The 19,317-nt window shown below is 44.4% G+C and overlaps 1 protein-coding gene across 1 annotated transcript in view; it reads right to left on the bottom strand.

The window, feature by feature from the left end:
* LOC119166827 (roundabout homolog 3) overlaps nucleotides 1-19,317 on the bottom strand; it is a 238,878-nt gene that overhangs the window by 97,992 nt on the left and 121,569 nt on the right. Inside the window, exon 2 of the mRNA XM_075891441.1 lies at nucleotides 8,456-8,803. Coding sequence (XP_075747556.1) covers nucleotides 8,456-8,803 — 348 coding nt within the window. The remainder of the gene's footprint in view (nucleotides 1-8,455; nucleotides 8,804-19,317) is intronic.

Genomic DNA, 19,317 nt, shown 5'->3' with positions numbered 1-19,317 from the left:
AGGGGCAATCAGCTAAGTAAAGTCCGGCATAAGTGTTAAAGCATCCGCTCATTTGGCGAAGACCAATAGCGCATACTCCGTTCGATTATTCCTGCCAAAGTCAATTTCAATTCCAAGAGTGAAACTTTGGCGTCAAAGCTTGAACAAAATATCTCTTATGCATATTTGAAGATGTGTTACCATGTGTACCATTAAATTTACCAATGGGCTTACTGATATACAACCTACTTGTTACTGATGGGGACGCATACAATACAATTAACTACGTAATGCTGTCTGACTCCGCCATGAAACATTTTTACCGCATAATTTCCACGACCTGAAAAAACAATGCTGAACAATGCCCTGCAGTTTTACTTTACCATGAGAGAAAACTTCACCCTCATCACCCTCATCATCGTCGTCTTTATGATGTAATGTGGGTACTTTAAAAGCATTGAAATAAATACAGCTTGTGGTGTGAATCCTCTTGCATTACACCTATATACATATTGTGGTATGCAAGTAACTGCTGTGGAAAGAGCGTGACAACAGCGCAGGAGGAGGAGGAAACTTCTCCTGTCCAATCAATTCCAAACACGCATGCTGTTGCCGACATGTTATCATCATCATCCTCATCAGCCTGACTACGTCCACTGCAGGACAAAGGCCTCTCCCATGTTCCACCAGTCAACTTGCTGCTGCCAATTTATATCCGCAAACTTCTTGATCTCATCTGCCCACCTAACGTTCTGTCTCCCCCTAAACCACTTGCCTTCTCTGGGAATCCAGTTAATTACCCTGAATGACCAGCGTTTATCCTGTCCACGCGCTACATGCCCGGCCCGTGTCCATTTCCTCTTCTTGATTTCAACTATGATATCCTTAACCCCCATTTGTTCCCTAATCAACTCTGCTCTCTTCTTGTATCTTAAGGTTACACCTACCATTTTTCTTTCCATTGCTCGCTGCGTCGTCCTCAATTTAAACCGACATGTAAACACGCCTAAATGAACTCGACCCCGGAACCCTGAATGAACCCGGAAATGAACCCGTAAAACTTGGAAGGGAGGGTATTCAGGTTTTCTATGAAAACTTTGAAAACATGCCGCCTTCTTTTTGCCAACACATGTTCATGCACACACAGAACTCTCATAGATCACAAGCCAATGCATTTTTCTTTCTTGATGCTAGGAAGACTCTATAAGTAAGAGGCCCCGCGCGTTACTCGAACACAAACTTGGTGTGTTCATTGCCCCCGAGGACATGCAGTCATTGGCGCAATCTGGCGCCAGTGGGGCTTGCTCGTACACACTCGTACCATAAGCTGGTATACGTTCGCGTACAAGACGGAAAAGAAAAAGCGTGACATAGCCGCAAGTCACGTCTCCGTGCAGCAGCAATACAAGAAGGGTCAGTCACTGCAGGAGTGATGTATGAACATTCCTTCAGGTTCCATCATTAGTGCCTCTTGTCTAACGACAAACAACAAGAAAGGTGTACGTACTACCCTGAAAACTTTGCTTTACCTGCGAAAAAAAAAAGAAACGATCTCATTGCTACGAACAGAAGAGAAAGCTACTAGCAAACTGAGGGTGCGATAGAACCGTAGTGCCATCGACTTTGGCTAGTGCTTGGGCTTTTCAGCAAAACAAGGCCACTACACTAATGAGCCGACGGAAGAAAGCATAGCGAAGCGAAGAGCTGCCCTTTTTGTATCATCGATTGCCACTGTAGAGGAGGTGGCTACCAGTTGTTTTCACCCTGAACATTTGTACAACGCTTTTCAACAAGGTTTACGTCACTGGCTAACGTCAACAGGGCTTACATCTGTTTGCTTAGACTTCCTCAATGCGTTTGAAATATTAAAATTTCTCTTTCACCGACTTGAGGATAGAGAAGGGGCACATAAATGAAACAGCTAGAGGTTCAATTTGCTTCGATGGATCACCTCCGGTTAGTTGACTTGACAATTTACGTGCGTGTGATAACATTGACACTCCTCAAGCTTTCTTCAAACAGAAGTAAAGGTAATCTGATGAGATTACACATTTTGTGTCTAATTACAAAGCAAGTAAATATATTTGACGTCCGCATGATGGCTACCGCCAAACCTCGTGCGTTTGCTGGGACACGTCGGCAATTCTTTGCAAGCTTCTGGGATGCGCCATGTTTGTCGAGAAAAAGGGTAGCAGACTTAGCTTTGCTTGTTTAGCTGAAGGAAACATCGCACCAGTGATTTATCGACTCACAGTGAACTTCTTTTTTTTAGCCAAAATACGATGTTCACGTCCCCATCAAACATAAATTTCAAAAAAGTGAAAGCGCTTCAACTTTTTTTGTTTGCGCTTTTCTTTTAAAGCAATCAAACAATTCATGACTGTCTAATTCCTTGATGTTTAACAGCGCAAAAAAATACTCGGCGAACAGGAAAAGAACGATAAAATTGCTGTCCCATCCTTTTCCTGTCCGCTGTGTGTTGTTCCGCGCCTTTATATCTCAAGTATGCTAAACCAACTAGCCCAGTCAGCCCCTTTGTCTAATTTCGCTACGAAACGTCTTTACGGTTTAGTTACGAGGATCTGAAAAACGATGCTAGAAAGTACTGGAAAGTGTGCATTGTGCATGTGTGTGGCAAACCTATGTTGGTGGCCTTTTTAACGAGAACTTTTTAACTTAGCGAACGTCAGGCTATATTATACCACGATAAAGTTAAAAATCTCGTATCGTAGACATTTTGTAGTCGGCGACTATGGTGGCGTCTGCGGCTGTGAGCGAAAAATATGATCTTGTCCGTGACACTAAAAATTGCGAAATATACAAACAAAATCAATAATGAAATGTTTCAAGTGCGAGTCAGAGTCAAGCCCATGCTTTTATTGTAACAAGCAGATGTTCCTCCTCAGAGCCACGGTTTTGGCCGCAACCGCATCGAAATAGAATAATATACGAACGCCATGTAACGGAAGGACTCTCCTTAAAGCATAAAATATTGCGTGGAAGTAGTTTAGAATGGCACCACGCGTTAACACCGGTGAATTGTACAACAAGTGGGTGTTTCAAAAGTTCATTCATTGCTAAATTCAAAGAGATATTTGATAATCGTCAACATCAAAAGCGTCAACAAAGTGAACCGCTGCCCATGTTGATGCGTACGGGTCCCTTGTCCTTGTCCTAGAAAACAAATAAGTATGGCGCAGTGGTAGGAGCGTGCGAGTAGTGAAATTCAGAAGTTAATCAAGTACGAATTGAATAGCGATTAAAGTGAATGGAGTATGGATCGAATGCTACTATAATAGTTCTCAAATTTTAGGGCAGTAATTTTCAAAGCAGCTCAGCGCTGCTAAGGTGACAGTTTTCTAAATAGCTTAAGAATGGGTAATATCTGAGGCTTTACGTCCCAAGACCATGATACATTTATAAGAGGCACCGTAGCAGAGGGCTCCAAACCTTTTGGCCTGGCCATGTTCTTTGACGGGCACTGATATCGCCCTCGGACCTCTACCTCATTTCCTCAATCGAAATGCAATTGCCACGGCCGGGATCAAACCCGCAACCTTTGGGTCAGAAGCAGAACAACACTACCACTGTTCTACCGAGGCGGGTATCACAAAAATTCCACAACATTTCATTTGAAACGAATATTCGCCAGCTTTAGCAAAAAAATTACTATTACTTGTAGGTCGCAAGAAATACCACAAATATTTTAACTAAGCAGCCACTGGAGCATTCGGAATATCTTGTAGCTGCACATTTAAATATATCAATGATTACAATATTCAAGGTTGTACTTCGTAAAAGGTCTGTAAATAAAACTGGTGCATAAATTCTGAAATGTATACCAGTACTTACACTATTCAAAGTGGTCGCCCCGCCGCGGTGGTCTAGTGGCTAAGGCACTCGGCTGCTGACCCGCAGGGCGCGGGTTCAAATCCCGGCTGCGGCGGCTGCATTTCCGATGGAGGCGGAAATGTTGTAGGCCCGTGTGCTCAGATTTGGGTGCACGTTAAAGAACCCCAGGTGGTCTAAGTTTCCGGAGCCCTCCACTACGGCGTCTCTCATAATCATAGAGTGGTTTTGGGACGTTAAACCCCACATATCAATCAATCAATCAATCAAAGTGGTACTTCGTAAAAGTTTTGTGAACAAAACTGGTTCATGAATATTAAAATTTTCACGTGTTAACATCACCACGAACGTCACGGTGTGATATAGTTGAATGCTGACACTATTTCTTGGACGACAACAGAGTTTTAAGCAAAACGCCTTCATACTGTTATCAATATGGCACCGATAGCACCATGAGTATATCGGCTGCATGCATAAAAGTTACTCGACGGCGATAACGAGAAAAGTTACCCCTTCATATTCGCACGTCTTATTCCTCCGAGTATTTTTGTTGTTTTTGATTGCTCGAAAGCTAATAAAAATATTCTATAATTTGAGTACGCACTATTCGATTGATTATTCAGAATTTTCGAATATTCTTCCATCCCTACGTAGTGGGCATTTAACAACTGTACTTAAATACTTTGAAACATCCTACGACACAATCTTGGATACTTTGAAACAATGAATTCTGCACGCACAGCCACTTTTTGTTTTTACAGTAAGGTCGAGACATGCATCAAGTAGTGATTCCAGGCTGGCGATCGAGAAGACGATTCACACGAAGCCTGATTACTATGTCGTGCTCTGATAGAAGACGAAGCGCAAGCATCCTCCAAGTTTGATCTTACTTTTTTTTTTGTCAAGTTTACTTTTCGTGTTAGAAACTCCGTGGAATTCGAAGCTGGTACGTAATACTGGTGACAACTGCTTAATATATTTTCATTTCAATAAACAAATAATGTAACAGTTCTCTGTAATGTTTTTACAATAGGTGCGTGACACCTATATTGTGCCTGAATAGACGTTAGAAATAAGTAGATGCGTAAATAAATTCCGGGGTCCTTCCTAATAGATATCAAGACTAAACCCTTTACACCATCGTAGCGCCTTCGTTGAACCTTCCCTCGAATCATTTTCTTACCCTTTCGTGAACCACCACCTGACTTTTTTTTTTCTTTTTCTTCTCAGTCTTGCTGGTCCGCAGGGATAGTAGTACAATTTATTCTCCATCTTTTATAACGCAATAAAATTGTTTTGTGGATTACATATACAGTATTTTAAAAAAGTTTCCCAATAACAACTGTCAAACGGTACCTCTTTTATCTAAATGAGAACAGCTACATATCATATACCTGTTCACGGCCACAGGCAAAATTGTTCGAACTATTTTCATCTATCCGCTTCCTTATTCTGGACAAATATTCATAAGAAAGTCTTGAGCTTTACAAGACGCTTTCCTATTTTTCTTTTTCTTTTGTTTTCACTTTTTAGGGGCGAAGCTTTTTAAAGCAGCACCCGTTTGTCCCTCGTAGCCGTTGTAGTATGTAACGACTATAACATTGTGATCTTCAAGGGGGTGCCGGTGAGAAATTTCTTTTGTGCGTTGTGGAACAATAAAAAATAGTGCTCAATGTACATGCCAATGGCTGTTAATGGAAAATGAGAGACAGGAGCATTTGGCTTTTAGTTAACGCGCAAGCTGCAATCCCCATCAGCAGCCATTGGCATGTACATTGAGCACTATCTGAGAAGAAAGGGTTGCTACGTTATACTCGCTGGGTGTAACCTCCTTGGTTTTAGAAAGGTTAAGCGAGCGTTGGGCCGCAGTGCCATGACTACTGCGAACTGGTATATACCATGAACTCGAGGTGGTTAAAGGTGGGAAGTAGACCCGAAGCGCAAGCCGTAAGAAAGTGTGCATGCGCCACCTCTCGTTTAGTCCTTGGAATGTCCGCTAAATGGCGGTGCTTCTATATGGGGAATATATGATGAAAAGATGCGAGATGGTGGTACTTGGAGTGTTGAATAGATGGACGAACGGACACACAGACAGATGCATGGATGGACGCATGAACGGACGCAGGAGCGGATGCATGGACGAACGCAGGGACGGACGCACGAACAAACGCACGCACGGATGGGCGGATGGACGCATGAATGGTCACACAGATGGACTCATGAACGGATGGAAGCAAGAACGAATGGACGAACGAATGCTTCGCCCCACTCTCATTCATTCACTCCGTGGATATGCTGCCAACTTTTTTCCTTCTCATGCTGAACGGCAGAAAACCGGATATTGTGATCCGGTAAACATGCCTCCCTTATTTTTATTTGCTTCCTATATTATTTGCGACGACTGATTGTTTTGCTCGATTCCACGTTTACACTACAAACAGCGTACGTCCACTCCATTTCAATACAGTGAACGTGGCAGGGAAGGGTGTCCGAGCGTTTCTCTCCCGCTCAGTATTCCTGTGGCGTTTCTCATCCGTAGCCGCGTCTTTGTGAGCGCTGGAGCTCTCTTCTGGTCCAGCCGGAAATGACGTCTCGCCGGCGGCAAATTGGGCGAGACCCGTGGCGAGACCTCGCACGCCTGCCCTGGTTTTATGTGTAGTGTCGACAAAAAAAAAAAAAGAACACCAATAAAGAGATCACGCCGGGGTGCGTGCTGGACGCGAACGCAGTTCGCAGCAGCACCGCTCTACGCGTCACCCAGCGAGACTAATAGCACGACGCCGGAGAACTAAGGTGGTCCTAATTGGCCGCCGCCGCACATTCCACGCATGGGAATAGCTCAGAAAGGAGGTGAGGCTTCATTAGTTTGGCCGGAATCGCGCACGCGTTTTTGGACCAGGCGAGACGTTTGTCGCGTAGGTCATTGCGTGTGGCGGCTATATAGCATGTCCGTCCGCTCACTGATTGACGAGGCGATGTCGACGTTAGTGTTAGGCATAAGCATATTCCCGGAATTAGAAAAGCATGTATCCAGGGACGCGAGCGCTTTGCATACCAGTTACATGAAAGAACAAAGCCAGTAATTGGTGCGTGCATGCATGCGTGCGTGTCTATGTTTTTTTTTTGTTGTGTGTGAGGTGTTGGGGGGGGGGGGGCAAGCGAGGTTGGAGCTGGGAGAGCTGTGATACGTGTGCTCTCATTTGTGTGTGTGTATGTGTGTGTGTGTGTGTGTGTGTGTGCGTGTGTGTGTGTGTGTTTATAGATGCATGCGCGTGCGTGAACCTTACATGACCCCCCCCCCCAAACTTATGAAATCTTTATAAGTACTGCCCTCGCATGCCGCAATTACTCGCATTCTATCAGCACCGGGTATAACACAGTTTGATGGTGTCCAGTATTAACTAAAGCTGCCAAAAATTACAGCATATTCACGGAGTGAAGAATGAGCAGAGCGAAGCGTCGATCCGTCTATCTGTTCATGTGTCTGTCCGTCCGTGTATGTGTCCAAGCGTCTGATCGCGTTCGAGAAGGCAGACGGCGCACGGATAACACCGACGAGACGCGAGTCAAAAAAGCCGAGCGCAAGCGTCTTCAACGTGCCCGTCTCTCTGCTTCGTCTATGGCCCACCAACAATCCGCCACGTAAAGAGACTATCCAGGAAACTGAGAGAGGTACTCGTTTTCCATGTACCCAGCCACAGCCCGCGCAGCAGCCAGTTGAAGAGCAGCAGTACAACGCCATCTAGAATATCCTCACTCAACAGCAGTTTGTATGTACTTCTATGAGACAGCGCCATCTATTATATTGTTCGGGAGATACTACCTTCTTTTCTTTCTCGTCAATTCTTTCGGTTACGCGTGACGCATTGATTGATTGATATGTGGGGTTTAACGTCCCAAAACCACTATATGATTATGAGATACGCCGTAGTGGAGGGCTCCGGAAATTTAGACCACCTGGGGTTCTTTGACGTGATCTGAGCACACGGGCCTACGGGCACACGGGCCCGTGTGCCCAAATCTGAGCACACGGGCCTACAACATTTCCGCCTCCATCGGAAATGCAGCCGCCGCAGCCGGGATTCGAACCCACGCCCTGCGGGTCAGCAGCCGAGTACCTTAGCCACTAGACCACCGCGGCGGGGCTACGCGTGACGCATGACAAGCTTAGACTGAGAGGAGCTTTGCCTTAAGTATGGATGTATGATGGCTAAAGCTGGCCTACTATATGCACATATCAGCCAGTGCCACCATATGCTGGCTAAGTGGTGGCCAGTGTTCGCTAGGTGGTGGCAGGTATCAATTAATGCAGGCAGTGGTGTAGGCTACTTGCTGTACAATAGCAGTGTCGTGCGTCTTTCTATCTAAAGTTTTATTTTGCTTTTGCATAAGCTTAGACTGGAATCCAACCTTGTTATAACAAAAGTTTGGTGTGTTTGCTGCCAAGGGTAGCAAATAAGATTTATAAGATTTCTTACCATTATGATTCAGGGATCACTAACAATAGAATTGCTCACTTTTGATCGTGTTTTTTCAGTTATTTCAGTGCTAAAATATGCAGATGCAAAATAGTAGTTCCCCTTTTATAACCGAATGGTCGCACATGCCATAGTAAACTAGCACTCACCGACTACGACGAAGTGCACGGTGGAGTTGCGCTGAGCATCGTTGGCAAACAACGCTGAGCACACGTACAATCCGGCGTCAGCCGCGGCGACGTCTCCGATCATGAGTAGCGCTGGTTCGTCGGCCGACGAGAAATAGGCGCGTCCGGACCATAGATGCGCTGGCCGGTGCCTCGCCTGCAGGAAGTTTCCCGAGCCCATGTCGACCGTGTAGACGGGTGCTGAGAGGCCCCGTTTGAACCACGACACAGACACGGCCCACGAGTCCTGGGTGGCGTGACGAAGGTGGCAGGGAAGGGCAGCGTCACCACCTACCCGGCTCGTGACCACTGTAGGAACGCCAGAAGCATCTGCGCAGGTGAAGAGAAAAAAAAAACTTAACGAAACTCAATACTTAGAATTGTGACATAGTGAGTAAATAGTGTTTGGAACTGCATTATTCAGCCAAACAGGGAAAAACTTCAGAAGGATGTGGGGGCTTGAAGAGATAAAGAATTGTTGAATGTAGTCTCGATAAAGGAAATGTTTGGAGAAGTGGTCTGATCTTCTTCAATGCCACGACAGCTGCTTGTTTGAAGAGAGCAACGTTTCTCTCGAAACGATGGCTCCAGTGACGAGCCCTTTTTACAGTGAAAGCTGTTATGACATCCTAACTCGGTTCACGCGCAGTTGTCCGCCACCGCCGCCACTGCCGGTGTCCGTAACCAAACTGCGCAAAATTAGAAAAAAAAACTTGCACCATTCACACAGTAGGGCTTGAACCCGGGTCCACTGAATGCCAGCCCAATATAATACCATGGAGTTACGCTGGTGCTTGTAACTTGTCAAACTTGTCTTAGGCAGGCATGGCCTAGCACCTATGACACAGTGGGGTTCGAAACCGGTTCCGCTGGGTGCAAGTTTAGTATTGTACCACGGAGCCACACCGGTGCTTGGTACTTGTTGGCAAACTTGCCTCAGGCAGGCAAAATGTCGGGAAAGCAGTCGCGCTAATACGAGTAATAAAGCGTTTTAAAACAGCGGAAGAACAAGCAGTCGTCGCACAATGCGAATAGCGTAACGGTTACCATCGGTCGTCTGTTGCTGTAACCCATTACAAAAGCTTGTTCTTGTTCCCCTGTTACCTGTGGCGAATACCCACTTCAGCCATAATTCCTCATCGTCGTCAGCCACTGCATTAACGAGTGACGCAAAACTTCTTACAAGTGTTTAGTGGATACGACGCTTCTCAGAAGAATGACGAAATATAGCATAGCAAATGCCAGCTTACCACCCAAAAAGTTTATTGTTAATGCCATAGTGCGTATCAAGCAAGTGCGCTTGCAGTTGTTACCAATAAGTGTTTTGAAAGGCTCTGAAAGACCGCTATTCTAGCTTTCGCTGTGACTGTGCTGCTCCTTCCGCGCAGGCTTGGCGTTTTAAGTTTTTTTTTTCATTTATGCAAGATGTGCCAACACTAGTCAAGATAAACATTGCCTACCATTTCTGGTAGAATGAAAGCAGAGACATGAAGATAACTAATTGACAAAAGGGCAGAGAGCTTGGCCTGGGCTAGTTTGCCCTGGCCAGCTACTCTACACTGGGGAGGGGGGTGGGTATAGGGGAGCGAAAAAGTGGTGAATGACGTTGGTAAGGCAAGGAGACGTGAAAATAGCCCTGTTACACTGGGGCAAATCGAAAGATGTGCATACAGTCCAGTGGCTTGCAGGAAAGCTAGAACGACTCCTATAACCAGACTTGTGCTGCTGTCGTCCGGCCAAGCACTCAACACAACGCCGTTCGTTTTTCTTTCTAGTACGACATTATCGAATCAAACAGATCAGTTTTTGAGGTTCTCGTGCATTCGCCGAACAGGCGCGTTCAAGTGTTTCCAGTAAAAAACAGTGGCCACCATCGGTTACTACAATCATTGTGGTGAAGTTTAATGCACATCATTGCGAGTTCTTTTTTTTTAAGTGTGATGTGTCACCGTGAAACGTTTGTTGCTTAAGTGTATTAAGGTTTGCACTGAAGTTTTTGTGAAACATCTGCTTGTAAAAGTATGCATTTTTGACCATTAGTGTTGCAGAAAATACCATATAAATCTGCAAATCAAGATTTCAGTTTTGTTTTCTTACAGAGGTGAGAGCTTTTGCCTTTATTCATAGTCCTAGACGTAAAAGTCGACCAAGGAAGTAGAAATTGTTGTTCTTACTTGTGTGTTCGAATATGACCGGCTTCACTAAACCCTTTACATATAGTTTGTTTTCAGAAAAGTGAATGTGTCGTAGAAAATATCCAAATTCGCTGCCTTTATTTTGTCACTGAAAATTCTTAATTTCACAGCGTAGTTCCGCGACAAATAGGCCTAGATATTTTCATAAAAAGCAAGTTTGGTGCCTAAAAGAGCACCATTCCCTCGTTATTTGTTTTGTTCGCGTAGCAGTTTTAGTTTATTTCACCAAGTGGATTCCTCTCGAACCATTTAATAAAGTGCAATATTGGATGCCATTCTCCTCGTCTCTTTGTGGCATAACCATGGCTTACATTTTGCTGAATGTGCAGATCGCAAGTCGTGAAGTGAACTGTACTACCGACCGTCGATGCCACTATTGCCTCACGGGAATGAGGTTTCTGCTGTAATAGGAAATGCGGCGTGTTTCGTTTTTTTTCCTTTCTCTAGCTTAATTAAGCGGACGAGATGCCACCAATAATGAGTCCCGCAAAGACGAAGCGCGACGGCAGATTGAGACCCGCGTACACACATACCGAGCACAGAACGTCGATCGGCATCGCAATCATCTCTAAAGGCGGTGACAGCTGGCCCCAGTCCGCTTTCCTATACACGCGCAATCGAAACGGGCACAGCGCGTCGTCCAATTCCCAACGCTTCGCCGCCACCTGTGACACTTGATCACGTCTCTGCATTCAAGAAAGTATGCTTTTCCGCAGCTATTCAACTGCTGAGGCAAAGCTACATTTACAGACGAAGAAGCGCACGCAGTCGTGGCGGGATAAAGAGGAAGTCTAGAACGCACAAACGTAGAGGCACGGTGATAACGTTGCTAGCTGCCATAAAAAAACATGCTTGTGTGAATAGGTGACGATATGGTTCTGGATATCGTTATGAAGTCATAAGGTTTAACTTGCCATGGCAATCCAAGCACTATTGCAGCGTAGTGATTAGCATGGTTTGGTTTGGCTAGTGAGAGCATATGTGTAACAAGCGGTTTTATACTAAAGAAAGTTTACTGGATCCCCTATGCATTCGTCTAATATGACCAGAAGGTGGGTCTTCAGTAAGATTCCTTGTAGCGCACGTAAACGGCGGGAAGAAATGAGGACACATTCAGACAGGTAGAGAGCCATCTTTCAACAAAGGTCGATTTTAGGTACATGCTTAAAAGTTCTGAAAAATGGTCATATGTAGCACCCGCTTCCGAAGAAAAAGCTAGCAATGCCATGAGTGATGTGTTCTATGGCCACGAAGAATTTTGTTGGCAAAAGTGAGGAGCCGAGTTGTCACGTTCTGCCGCGACATGAAGCTAAGCGAAGTTTTGAAAGCAGTTGGAATTATAAATACTACTCTGGATGTATTTTTTAGTGCCAAGACGCATAAAAAAGGCATTCCGTTCTGAGTAATTGTGTTGAGAATGGCAAGTGGCAGAAGGCCATTGCAAGTTATCTTTTAGACAAGCTAAACCTGCTGAAGATAAATGATGCCTTCATGACTAAAGATTCTAACGAACTATTTACATTCGTAGAAGCCAACTATATAAAAGACTTAAGGTCTTCTCGGCTGACGTAAAGGACTTGCACTACTCTTTGCCGCAAGATGAATGGTTAAGTTGTGTTTAGTCATGCATTTATACGTTTGGGGACGTTAAATTTAGCATGTACCTAAAATCAACCTTTGTTAAAAGATAGCGCTTTATCTGTCTGCATGTGCCCCCATTTCTTCTTGTTATTTACGTGCGCTACAAGAAAACTTCCTAAAGATGAACTACCAACAAGCCCGTATCGTATCTCTCCGAATCGGGAGTAATCTTCTCCTCTTTCTTCAGTCAATGTAGTGATACCACTCCCCCGAAAACTGTCTGCACTTGAAGTGGTATCATATCGCCTCCAGAATCGACAGCATTGGAAGTTTTACGCGTCGCATCTCGTTTTGTGCTGTCTCTGTCGTTGACCCACTGATCACTGAAGTGATACAAAGCGATAATCTCACGTGGTAACCTCATGGTGGGACGTTACGTTACGTGGGATCACGACGACGTCACAAGTTTTGGTTGTGTCTAACGTCAAATGAAGACGTCATCATGCGATGAGGATTTCAGTAACGATTCACTAACGATAATGCAGCGGAAGAGTGGATAGGTATCCATACCGTCAACTAGTAGGACTACATCTGAACGCGATTCAAAACGGGTGTAAAGCCCTTCTCTCCCCTCTCCCAACTATCACGTAGCCACACGAAATGATGCCACGAGTTTCAGCTAACATTTCGTCTGTTAGGCAATAAGGTGCAAGCATGTGCTCGTCACCACTATCGTCGTCACCACCGTCACCACTGTTTACATTGGGCGAAGAAATCCCCGAGGAATTGGGAACCGGTGAGATTCACGACGTTTCGAATATCTTTCGCGTTGATCTTTAGCAAACGATTGATTCTAATATGAACGCCGGTCCGAGAAGCGACGAGAACGCGCCTGGAGATGCACCCTTGGATTGTTCTGGCCAGTAAGAACACTGAACAGGAGGAAACATTGTGGACAGCACATGGACTCCTATACACTCCACAAAAATAAGCAGTTCAGTGATTAACAACAAGAAGAGATTTATTCAACGCAAACGACCAAGCGTCTTAACGGAGAAATACGTTCTTACTGCTCGGAATTTTATTCGAGTATGCCGATTCTTCCATTACATCAAACTCGCCTTCTTTTGCCTCCCCCCACCCCACACCATGGCAATTCAATTATGATAACGTTCGGCGTTCTACATACCAAAACTATCGGTAAGAGGCATGCCGTTATAAGAGGCTGTCGGTTAATTTTGACCACCTGATGACCTGTAACATGCACTTAAATTGAAATACTGGGGTGTTCCTACTCTTAGCTCGTGCTGAAATACAACCACCGTAGCGGGAACATGTACCCTCGTATTTCAGCCTAGCCGCGGAACACTTAATTCACAGTTACAGTGACGGATGCAAGTAGCGCAGAACAGAGAAACACGCTTGAAGTCATGAAAAGGAAAATGCACCTCCACTACTTATCTAACGAGAATTGTCACCAACTTCCCCAGCAATATTCAAACGTCAAACATCTATACGCTCAGTACATGAGTCAGCGCTCGAGAAAGCGTACTGATGGCAGCTATAAACAATCAAACACGTTCATATAAAAAAACTTAATAGCTCTTTTCGACGCGATGAGGCACATTTCGCCATATTCGAGGGTCACTGGAGCTTGCTTCCTGCTTAAGCAATCAAATCGAGCCACTCAAGCATGCTGCGCCATTTTGCACTGTCCGAAGAGAAAGAGAGACATTATGCAGTTCCTGTGAGTTCTTCAGACTTAATCCACGTCAGCTCGGCTATTTTGTTCAGACTGGCGAAGGAGCGAGTCTCGTGCAGAAACGACATACAGTGTATCGCCTCATGCGCTTCACAGTGGGCGTTCACGCGCATTCTTCAGGGCACCATGCACGTGCTAAAAAAAATTCATTCCGCTCACTTCGGGAGCCGCGGTGGCTTCCATTTGAATTTCATGAAGCTGCGGTGAGCTTTGCATACCACAGGACCGCTCTCGCTTGTCCCTGGTGGAGTTCCATTTCTTGTTTCCGCTTCGAGCAGAGCAACCCGATGCTTTCCTAGGTTTTAGGTTACTGCAGCGAAAGAAACAATGCTTTATTTGTTGGCTTAAAGTCGGTATTTTATAGCTGTAATTTTTACTTGATTTGTTTGGTGCTCTCGCATGCGTCGTATATTTTTTCTGAGTTCTGAACAGTTTGCGCATATGGAAAGTGTCGAGACGGTACACAAAGCAAGACATCTTTAAAAATCGAATGTTTAAATAATGCAGCGCATGAAGACTATTAGCTGTAATACAAAAGATTACGAATGTCTGCGAGAATAATAATTTAGCTTCTGTTGAAGCTTATGTATATTTTATGAAAGAATACAATAAATCATGGTATTTTTTACATGAAGCGATTTTATAGTGATCTTTCATTCAGCTTCATTAACAGTTGTAACTGATATTTAATTCCAGTCGCTTAACGCGGTTGTCTATACAAGAGAAACATAAATTGTGAATTTATTTTAATTGGACCCCATCGTTAGCTTTTATTAACATGCAGATTTTCTATTATGTTACAACGTGTCTATGAAAAAACTGGTAAGTAATAATCAGGAGAGTAAAATAAAAGGATGGTCCCCGGGCCGTGCAGTATGTTTTAACCTGCTCCACCTTGAATCTCCGCTGCATAATTTTTCCATCTGTGAGGCAACAGAGCGCCTTACATGCTTAACGCGGCCCTCGTGATAATCGGAACAAATATGCACTATTTTTCGAGTCGGAATTATCCGACAGTATGAGTGCATGTAGTCTTCGCTGGGTGCCCGTAATCTTCTCCGCGAGGGGTAAACAATTACTCTCGTGGTACGGGTGCTGCGCCGTTCTAAATGACTTCGATAGATTATCATATCCAGCCCGGCCTCTCTTGTCAGCCGATGAAGAAATTTGCCTACACTTCAAAGTATGCGCTTTGAGTTCATAGAGCCTTCATTGTTCAGAACTTTACCGGCTAGCCTACCGACTGTAAGAATATATCTGCGTGACGCTATCAGAACAGTTGAAGATAATATTCATGTACGTAAACATGTACGTGGTACAAATCGTGGCAGCGAAGACGTCGATGGTCACTACGACGATGGACTCTCTGTATCACGCATTCATTAATTATGAATTCCACTGGATGTTAAGTGAACACTAATGAGGGAAATGCTAATACAATTCGATCACACTTCGACTGACTTCATCTGAAAATAGCGCAACTGTGCGGCTTTAGGACATATGGAGCTTGCATGATACAAGCACTTTGTTTCTAGCTTGGAAAAAAAAAGGGGGGGGGGAGGGGCTTTATAATAAAGGTAAATTAAGACCTAAACTATGTAAGCTTGAGCTGCAAGTGTGAACTAGGGTCGTTTTTTTATATCATATCTTGATTGCAAAGAAGTTATCCGCTTTATTTTATTTCTGTGTAATCAAAATAACGGCACATGACAGTTAAAAGGACTTTCTTATCTATCTTCTTTTTTCGCATTTCTGATGCTCTAAAAATGTAGCGAGCTTGATTTAGCTAAACATATAGCTGCGAAAGGCTTCAGAAACAGCATATATTTGCGTGTGCGTCTGAGCAAACGTTATGCACTACCGGCATAGTTGTTCACCGCGACCAAATTGTGTTCTTCCCGCTTATTCACAAACACTGTTCTATTCTCTCAAAATGGCGGGTCAGGTACATCATCGGTGTCTTACGCCTTGAAAATGAAGTGACGTCAAGCAAATACAATAAGATTTTGTAGTGGAATACGTAAAGAAATCAAGGGCCTCCCTAAATGATGGAATAAGTGCTAAAAACTGCGTGTGCACGGCCGATAGTCTTCGTTTAGACTACAAAGTTGTCGTGCTGCAGCTGTGTGCTGAATTTGGTGCATAATTTCATTACGTGAGACAAGAACATGTCTGCTGTCTTAAGCGTATGGTGCCGTGGGAGGTCTCAAGGTCAAAACCGACGGTCCTCCACGCTCCCCACCGGGCCAGCTTCGCACACGGCGAAATACATATATAGGCAAGAAACGAGTGTTTTGACTTCTCAAAACGACAGAGTATGTATAATAATGTCTTATCGTATATAGTGCTTCGGAGGCATTTTGGCCACTCACATTCTTTAACGCGTAAAAAAAGGTGTATGCGCACAAGCACTTGTTTGTCATTTCATTATCGTTGAATTACAGTTTCCGCAGATAGGAATTCAACAGCAAATCTTTATCTTGTTATTACTCTAGAGAAAGACAACATGTAGTTTGATGAACTACTCAGACGTGGGTCTCGATGGTCCATCACACACGCATCGGTTTGCTAGCCCAGGCCTGGTAAAAGTGGCCGTTTTAGGTATATAAATTTATCTATATCCTGCGTAAATAAATAAATTCCTCAGGAAAGCGCAATTAATAAGCCAATTAGGACTATTTTCTGTGTGGCATTTCTATTCGTACGGTATATGTTAGGAATTTCATAGTCATAAAGGTACTCTTTCTATTAGGTTCTGTCCTCTTCTGTTTTCTTTAACTGGCTTGCTGTGAAGAGGCTGAGGTTTGCATTGTCTTGACTACTTTATTTCTATATATTCACCAGCAAAAAAAGAAACAAACAAAAAATAACATGTTATGTTAATTTGTGTCAGGGTGCTATGTGTCATTTTATTTTGTTTCTCAATTATTGTTTTGAAGTGTCACTTCATTTAGGCGTTCAGATTCTGTAACCTTCCGGCACATTAGAGCGCTCTTACATCCGCCACAAGTCTATCGCTACAAGCAGGCACAATAAGTTTCTCTGTGTTGTCACTACAGCTTCAAGTTCCTACTTCGCATACAATTTTAAATTAACGTATTTAGCTAGTAAATTTTTTTCTTCATTCAGACTGTTAGTCATAATAACAATGATCGTATAGGGCTTTTACAGGTTAGCAAATGCTGTTATCTTTCAGTTTGCGAGAAATAAAGAAGACATTATTTTGCGTTTGCATGCTTCTCCTTGGGGAAAACGTGCCATGAGCACTTAGAGAACTGTCTGGCTTTATCAGCTCTGCAATTAACATCGCGCACAGTGCTCCACCTCTCACAAGCCTGCGGCTGCTAGGCAATCCTTAAAACTGTCCTGCGGTACCTTTCCCAGCTATTCCGTACAAACGGACAAAAAGGCATCAAAAGCTCCGCTAGATACGGTCACAGGAAGCGCTTAAAAACCGACCATTGTGCGCCGCATCAGAGATAATTATTCGCAGAGGTTACCTTTTCGTGCTCAGTTTTCTTCTTGTACAACTTCCGCTGTTTAAGCTGCACTGCATGAGGTCCTCGGCAGCGCGTGCGAACTGAGCGAGGCTTGGTGGTAACCGCGGGTGGGGAGTGAGAAGAAGGGGGAGGGCTGTATGACGCTTCCCATAATCCGCGAGTGCACATTCAATTAACCTTGGCAGAGCGGAACGAAGAACGCCAGCTGGACAATTTCCGGGCAGAATGTATTTAGAATGCAAACGAAAGGCCTCTTGATAAATGAGGGAAACACTGGCCGACGCATTTATCGCTGTCTTTGTTGATGTTAAATGGTTCGCGGACGAAATAATTGTGCCCCGCGTAGGCAAAAACACGCAAGCACAGACGCGCATTCTCATTGTGTAGTATAGCGCTATAAAAACAACACAGAAAAACACCGCAGGGTTGACGAACTCTTCGGTACGAAAAAGCGTCGTGATGAGAACTACAAGAAACAAACTACGATTCCACCACTTGCGTGTACACTTCGTAGAGTCTGTCTAATAAGGGTATCATTAGTCCTTGTTAAGCGCCCTAAATAAGACGTAAATGTCTTATTTTCTTCTGTATTGTGTCGCCATTTCTTTGTGCATTTTTATCCGACCCCTGATTTACGGACTGAAAATGAAGTCTTAAAGCTTAGGCATTGTTAAAATGACGTAAAAAGTGAGTAGGGTAGTTTATACGCACTCAACATAGCGCCCTCACCGTCATCTTATTACTACGCTGAAGACTAAGCCCGACTGAGGAAGATATGTGGAAACGACGTTATGGCCGAGATGCTCTGGGACACGCAGTGGCACTTTCAGGTCTGAAAACATTCCGCAACACAAACTCGTCGTAGCGGCAACCTTTCTGGCTGCCAGTTTTTCTGTGCCGAGAGTACCTAAAAAGCGTTGCGATGCCCTAAATAAAAAGCAGGGCGTTCTATTTCTTTGCGTAGTAAGAAACTGTTAGCCCGTGTGGTATTTATAACTGGTGATTGCTTCCAATCATTTACCGTGACAAGCAATATGAAAAAGTATTAAAACAGGGATAAGGGAAAAAAGAAAGACAAAGGCTTTGATATGCAAGACGAGAGAAACTGAAATGTACATTATGAGGACACAATTACCGTGCAATAAGATGAAACGCTTTTCATGGTAGCGCAGAAATGTACCAGGTCATGTATTTGTCGCCTTATTGTGACTGAAACCAACTGTGCGTACTTGTATTTTATATCCTCTGGCATGAAACGCAAAAACGTTGCTTAGCCGGTAACACTATACACCACCTCGTGCCACCAGATGACATATATAAATGCATGCCTTATGCAAGCAGCATCCGCGAAAACTGATTTTTAAATTTTATTGATCCGCAGCTTCTGGGTCTCGCCAGAAATGCTGTCGTTCCAGGCTGATGCTAAACATTCCGCCATTCTCTTTCTTTCTTTTTCTAGCCTCTCTTACACCTATCCCATCCCCCCCCCCCCCCCCACAAACTCACTGCAAGTGATATGATAAAAGGTAAAGGCAGCTACAGGGCCCGACTTCTATTGCCTTGGCAACATAGCATCTTCTTCCGGCATCGTCGCAGATTTCCCGTCGTCTTCGTCAAGATTACCTGCAGACGAACGCGTGTACACCGGCGAGCGTCGCCTCGATGAGCGAAAAAGAAAGAAGGACCGTTCTGCTTATATATGAGATCCCTCACGTCGGCACGCTGTCGACGCAGGTAAGGAGTTCCACGTGAACGAAGATCAAAGCGCCGCGTGAGGGGGCTCACCGCCCTGCACGGCGGCACGTG

The sequence above is a fragment of the Rhipicephalus microplus genome, chromosome 1, assembly GCF_043290135.1.
Source record: "Rhipicephalus microplus isolate Deutch F79 chromosome 1, USDA_Rmic, whole genome shotgun sequence".
In the NCBI taxonomy this organism is placed as follows: Eukaryota; Metazoa; Arthropoda; class Arachnida; order Ixodida; family Ixodidae; genus Rhipicephalus; species Rhipicephalus microplus.
The sequence above is the reverse complement of the archived record's forward strand: the minus strand, read 5'-3'. Positions and strand labels throughout refer to the sequence as shown.